At 34.9% G+C, this 7,292-nt stretch overlaps 1 protein-coding gene across 1 annotated transcript; it reads right to left on the bottom strand.

The window, feature by feature from the left end:
• Positions 1-593: 593 nt before the first annotated feature.
• Positions 594-6,888, bottom strand: LOC123879135 (mucin-5AC-like). Its single transcript, XM_045926679.1, has 4 exons — positions 6,831-6,888; positions 4,123-4,301; positions 1,263-3,614; positions 594-765 (listed from the first exon to the last, which is right to left on the bottom strand). The coding sequence occupies exons 1-4, from the start codon at positions 6,841-6,843 to the stop codon at positions 655-657; spliced, it is 2,655 nt and encodes an 884-aa protein (XP_045782635.1). The 5' UTR covers positions 6,844-6,888; the 3' UTR covers positions 594-654.
• Positions 6,889-7,292: the final 404 nt, after the last annotated feature.

The following is a 7,292-nucleotide window of genomic DNA, read 5'->3' as shown; positions in this document are numbered from 1 at the left end:
AAAAATTGAGGAGTGCTAAAACATTTCAATGTAACGTAATAGTTAATTTATATACATACTTACTATTTATTTTATTTAAAAGCTTGATACTAATTAAATTTTGTATTTTCAATTTTGTTTTTTTTTAATTTTGACAGTATCCCCACTTATAGGTAGGTATAAATTGGAAATAGAAAAATGTTTTTATGATGTCTTGACTCTTGACGTTTTTCATTTAATTAAATATATTGATGAATATTTATTAAATAAAAGAGTATTATTTTGCAACAGAAAGTATTAATTGAAAAGGCTGTGTTACTTAATTTATTTTTTATTTATATAATTAATATTGTGTTTGTACAGTTGTTTTTTTAAATCACTTAATAAATTATGATATATTATTGTTGAACTGTTTATTTTTTTAATCCAGACAAGCAAATAATACGTATTAAATATTATGAATCGTCTTAACAATTGTGCATGACTAATTAACTATTTAAATTATGTATTGCGTATGATGAATTATTATTCTTCAACTTAAAGACTTCTTAAAGATAACATAAAATGCAAAGAAAAAACAAGAATTCAGCTAATTAAGTAAAAGAAGAAATGGATACTTTTCTTGCAATTGTAGTTTTTAATTTCCTTTTTTCTTATATGGATATGATTGGGATATCAATAATTGTACTGTAGATGATACAAATTCAGAAATTCTTCATAAAAAGCGGTTCGTATCGCTGATGACATCATTACTCGACAGTTCGCTTCTATTCTTGGCATACATTTCTGAAAACGATAGAAAATACTTACTACTAGAATTGTATTCATCATCATCAATAGCCTATAACAGTCCACTGCTGGACTAAAGGCCCCTCCCAAGGGGAGGATTTGCCCATAATCACCACGCCGGACAAACGCCAACTTATTTTTCGAATAATTGCAGATAATTTTCAAAAAAATCATTCACTAGTCGTCCGCTTTGATTTAGGTTACCCGATTTTCAGAAATCCCGTTGCAATTTTGCAAAAAGATGTTGTATCTAGAGAAAACTTATGTGCATTTGTTTGTTGTTCGCGTGGATGTAAGTTTTTTAAAAATCCCGTGGGAACTCTTTGATTTTCCGGGATAAAAAGTAGCCTATGTGCTAATCCAGGGTATAATCTTTCTAAATTTCATTCCAATCCATCCAGTAGTTTTTGCGTGAAGGACTAACAAACATACACACACACCTTTATAATATTAGTGTGAATAGTGTGAATTAGATTTTAAGTTACAAATCTTACCAAGGCTCGTGGATTGAACTGGTAGCCATATTTGCACATCATTTTCTTAATAATGGCATCAAAACATTCGTAGTAGAAATTACAATTGTTGAGGTCAGGATAAAGGAACATTTCACCAGGTTTACACATAGGAATAGGAAGACGTCTTTCAAGAATCAATGAAGAAGGTTTTGGAGTTGTGAAACAAGGGGGTATGCTGGTTTTCGTAGGTGCTGGGGGTAGAGTGGGTTTGGTAGGAGATGTTAATGTTGAGGGTTGGTATGTTATTGTTGTTGAAAGTGTGGGCATTACAGAAGGTAATGTTGGATATGTTGATGAAATTGTTGGTGTATCTGTAGGTTTTGTAGTTGTTTCTGAGGAAGGTAATATTGTAGGAATGAGTGTTGTAATTGTTGACACTTCAGGATTTGGGTTAGTGGTCAGAGTTGTAATTATAGGTCCCAGTGTAGTTTCTTGTGATGATTGAGTAGATGTTGGAATGGATGAACTTGGGTGCGTGGAAGTTGGTATTGTTTCAGTATTAGTATAAGAGGAAGGAGTGGTGGTAATACTGATAGGTTCGAATGTTGTTATTTCTGTTGGTATTGTAATTGATGAAGATGGTAATGTTGAAATTGGTCCTTCTGATGGAATATGAGATGGATTTTCGGTAGTAGCATATGATGGGGTTATTGTTTTAGATGATATATCAGTTGCAAGTTCTATAGAAGATGTTACAGTTGAAGGAACTTCAGTAGTTGAAATTTCAGTAATTATTGGTTCTAGAGTTGTAGTTATTGTGACTGGGGTAGAAGAGCTATACAGAGAAGTAGCTATAGTTGGTGGATTTGTTTGTTCAGTTGATATTGGAGTTATAGTTATAGGCTCAACTATAATAGTTGAACCACGTGTCGGTATTGAAGTAGGCAAAGTGATATTTTGATCTGTAGTTATTGCAGTAGGTTCAACTATTATTGTGGTTGAACTAGTTGATGGAGAACTAAAGGTCGAAGGTCGATTTGGAGATTCAGTGGATAGTGACGTTGATTTTACAGTTGTATCAGGTAAAGTTATAGGAGTGTCTGTTTTTGAAGAAATTGTAATTGATTGTTGAACAGATTCAGTGGTTGGTGTAGTTGCAGATGAAGTTTGAGTATTAATTGTAGTTTTATGAACCGGTAGTTCACTGGTCGTAGATTTTAACGTACTATCAGGTACTGTTTGAGTAGTGATTGATTTAATAGGTCCTCGATCTGTTATTATATTAGTTACAGTTGCTGGTGTAGTTATAACTGTTGAATTTTTGGTTTCTTTATCAGTAACTGTTGAGAATACAGTCGAAGTTAATAATTCAGAAGTTGTATTTATATCGGTGTTAGAACTTTTAGATGTTGAAGTTGGTTCACATGTCTTGTCTTCTGTTATTGTAATAGGCATAAAAGTTGTTGATATTGGTTCTGCAGTTATTGTAATAGATGGTGAGGCAGGTTTTGTTTTACCATCCAATGTCGTAGTTGGTTCAAGTGATGTTTTATGAATTCCTGTTGATGTAATGGGTTCAAATGTTGTTGACATAGTTTCTGTAGTTGTGGAAATAGGTTTCAAAGTCGTCGGGATTGAAGTAGTCATGGAAGTTGAAAAAGTATTAGATGGCGAAGGAGATCTGGTAGTAAAAGAGGGTATTGTAGGTGTTGTGTGTTCCGTTGTTGAAGCTTCGGTTGTTATTGAAGTAGGATTTGAGGTTGTTGAAGTAATGGGTGGAAGAGGCTGGGTTGTTGTTAAAAGAGATACTGTTGATTCTTCAGTTGTTGTAATATCTGGTGATGGCGCTTTTGTGCTAATACGTGGTGTTGTAGAAATTTCGGAGTTTGTTTGTGCTTCTGTTGATGAAATTGATTTGAATGTTGTTGAGGTGGGTTCCGTATTTGATGTTGTATGTTGTTCAGGTTCTTCTGTAGTAAACGAATGTGTAGCAGTTACTAATTCTGTTGTTTGTGTTACAGGGTTAGTTACAGTTGAAGAAATAGTTACAGAAGGTGTAGTTAAATTTGAAGTTCCATTAGTACTTATATTTACTGGTGGTAAAGATTCAGTTATAGTTTGAATAGTAGGTGAATAAGTTGAGATCCAGGGATTAGTAGTAGTAAATATTTTTGTAGAAGTTTGTTGATTGTTTGTTGATTCAGATGTCAGAACAGATGTGGTAGGAGTTACTGTACTTGGATTTGTAGGAGTTACTGTAAACTTAGTTGTCAAAATAGGAGTAGTAGTGGAAATATTAGGGGTCTCAGAAGTAATAGGGGGCACTGGAGGTCTGGTCGGAGTTGGGAATGTTATGTTGCAGCATATCGATAGATGTGTTGGTTGGCAACTCTGAAAAAAAGCATTATGTCAGAACTCAGATCCAAATAGGTACGGTACCTACATAATATATTTTTTCTTATTAAAGATGCTCGATTTTAAATGGGACTCATAAAATGTTATCATGCTGCATTAGTTACTGAAGCATTTCGTTTACTGAAAAAAAGCAACAGCTGAGTAGGTATATTATTGGCTTTTCTCAGTAGAAACTACTTTTCAAACTGCTGGTAGAGTTGTTACGTGTTGAATCAAACATCTAATGACACAGACTATTTTTTATCCCAGTAAATCAGAGTTCCCACGGGATTCCCAAAAACCTATCCGCTTAACCGATTTGTATGAAATTTGGTACCGAGGTAGCTTGCGTCCCTGTTATTGACATGGGCAACTTTTTATCCCGGAAAATCAAACAGTTTCCACGGGATTTTTAAAAACCTAAATCCACGCGGACGAAGTCGCGGGTATCCTCTAGTATACAATATTATGCCATGTATAAAAGTACTTAGCCTTAAATACTCACATTGGTCTGTACATCATACAGCTGACCGTTGGGGCAGGTGTTGAAATAAGGTATGGACATCCAGCACACGACATACGCTCTACAGTCGGGCGGGTAAGGCTGCGAGCCAAGCGTGCGGTTGGTGCAAAGGTCGCCCGCTGCTGTGGCCAAATAGAGCAGGAGCAAATACAATCTGTGCTCTGCAAACCAACATTAATACTAATAAACATTATAGCTAACAAGATAAAGTTGAAAACTAAAACCCGACTGCGATCGTTTTAACAGGGCTCTCTCCGTCACTCGCTTCATACAATCGTAGTTCCAATTTCATTTGAATATTAAGCAACCAAAGTCCATGAAATTTTGCAGACATATTCTAGAAACTAATATCTGTGTCTGTGGTTTTCCAGATTTCTGTTAAAATATTCGGTTTCAAAGTTACGCGGTCTTAAAAATTTACATTTACATCTACTGTACATCATTTACTCTTAAAGCACAAGTAAAGGAAAAGATCCGAAAACCGTGAATTTTTGGTTACACCACAGAAAAAAAATTAAAATGTGTTTCAATTTTCAAAGTAAGTGGGGGGAGTTATCATATGAAATGGCATTCAAAAACAGATTTTATTTATTTTTATCCATAATAGTGTTTGATTTATGTTATAGACTACAGGCCCATGTTCAAAAATGGATGGGTCATATGAACCATCAGGTGACGTATACAGGACGATATAAGAGCATAAAATAATAAGATTCAGCACTATGCCGTCACTTGTAAGCTGTCCAACAGAGTGCTGGTGAGAATTCAAAAGTGCAGGTAGAGTGAGTACATTTTGGTTATATATTTTTGTACGGCATTTTTACCATCGATAGATCCATGAAAAATAATAAGAAAGCGCGCAGTGCCGTAAAAAAATGGTTCGCCACAAAGTCAGTAAATTTTTTGATTTTCTGATAATTTCCAGGGTAAATTTGGTCATTTAATTCTGTACGGCATTAGTTTCATACTGTTTCAATACAGCCTCTAATCCATTATTCCGCAACGCCGTACAAAAATCATGCGACAAGGGGAAAAAATTGAGGGTAGCAAACCCCTCTCTTTCCGTGGTCCGGGGGGTGATTTGAAAAAGTACGGCTTTGGTTCCAAAACATTATCTAGCACTCAAAAGTACTATTAAAAATAATGCCGTCAAAAAATTAGTGTTCATTTGAATGTGTATCACTAATTATCTTAATTTCATGGTATACTTGATTTTTAAAGCTGTAAAATCATTTGACTCTGTACGGCAACTTTTTTTTTAACATGATAGTGTAAAATACTATTGTTATATAGTATTGCCGTTCAAAAGAAACTGTTCTAAAAAAAATTATAGAGAAATACAAAAACTGAAATTTTTCAAATTATTGCAAAAGTTTAAATATTCATAGATTAATAAAATATAACAATTATCTACGCTTTTCCCTTGTTTTAAATAGTATTAAGATAAATAAATTAGGAAAAAATTATGCCGTACATTTTAATGCAGACCATATCTTTTAGGCTGATGAAAATGACGCTACCATTTTAAGGGTGTAGTACTTTATGGCCATCTGATACTGTACGGCATTAACATATTTTTGAAGAGAACAATTGATAATATGATAAAATCACTATGCCATCTAACTGAAGTGAACGGGTGTGTATATAATATCCACATCCCCTACAAACCTTTGGACCTACGAAAATGTACGGCATGTAAAAAAATATTATCTATGCATAAAACACTTTCAAAATAAATTAATTTTATGTTGTTTCAAATCATCCCCCGGACCACGGAAAGAGAGGGGGTTGCTACCCTCAATTTTTTCCCCTTGTCGCATGATTTTTGTACGGCGTTGCGGAATAATGGATTAGAGGCTGTATTGAAACAGTATGAAACTAATGCCGTACAGAATTAAATGACCAAATTTATCCTGGAAATTGTCAGAAAATCAAAAAATTTACTGACTTTGTGGCGCAACATTTTTTTACGGCACTGCGCGCTTTCTTATTATTTTTCATGGATCTATCGATGGTAAAAATGCCGTACAAAAATATATGACCAAAATGTACTCACTCTACCTGCACTTTTGAATTCTCACCAGCACTCTGTTGAACAGCTTACAAGTGACGGCATAGTGCTGAATCTTATTATTTTATACTCTTATATCGTCCTGTATACGTCACCTGGTGGTTCATATGACCCATCCATTTTTGAACATGGGCCTGTAGTCTATTATACCTAATGTCTAAAAAATACCCGAGTACAGAACCCTGGGTGTGCGAGTTTGACTCGCACTTGGCCGGGTTTTTTTAACTGAGACCATGAGACAATATGGGGAAATCCAAAACCATAGAAGGTACAGGAAATCTGTCTTAGGAACCTTTTCTTTAAAAAAAAAAACAATTTTGGCATCGGTAGTCAATTTTTGGTCTGCCAACAATCTAACCCTTCTTCGTCTGTGTTGGTGTTAGCTGGCGGGCGTGCTCTGCCTTTTTGGTGTGTTTTTTTTTTGTTAAAACTAACTGGAAAGCGCTCTAAGGGGGTGCCGTGCGTATGTCGGCGAGCGCCGGCACAGACGGGGTCCATACTTGTATAGTTTAACTCTTTTACAAATAACTACAAACTTGACATTGGCTAATCTTTGTAAAGCCAGACGAGAGAGAAAAAAAAGGTATTAATTATTATTTATTTAATTCAGTATACATACCCATAACAGTCATCGACGATCACTCCTTACTAATAACATAATACAAAAGAAAACTAATTGCGTTGCAATAAATAATAACCGAAAAATCGATTTTAATCACTGTTTAATATACTTACCTATATAATGCACACCAATACATATTTCCAATAAAATTATTATAAACCAGATGATGCCCGCGGCTTCGCCCGCGTGGATTGGTCAGATCCCCTGCAGCATCAGGATTGAGGAGTTGGAATCCAAATTTTTTATAGAACAATGTCGCAAAGTTCCTCTATCGATTAAAAAAATTACGCAAATCGGTTCAGAATTCTCGAAGATATCAGTGTACATAGGTAGAAAAACACAACTCCTTCATTTTTAAAGTCGGTTTATAAAGTAGCCTATGTTACTCCTTGGTTAATCCTCTACTTGTCTGTGAAAGTCCCGTCAAAATAGGCTAGCCCGTTTCGAAGATTAGCCCGT

The sequence above is a fragment of the Maniola jurtina genome, chromosome 27, assembly GCF_905333055.1.
Source record: "Maniola jurtina chromosome 27, ilManJurt1.1, whole genome shotgun sequence".
Taxonomy (NCBI): domain Eukaryota; kingdom Metazoa; phylum Arthropoda; class Insecta; order Lepidoptera; family Nymphalidae; genus Maniola; species Maniola jurtina.
This window is presented reverse-complemented; position numbering and strand designations above follow the sequence as displayed.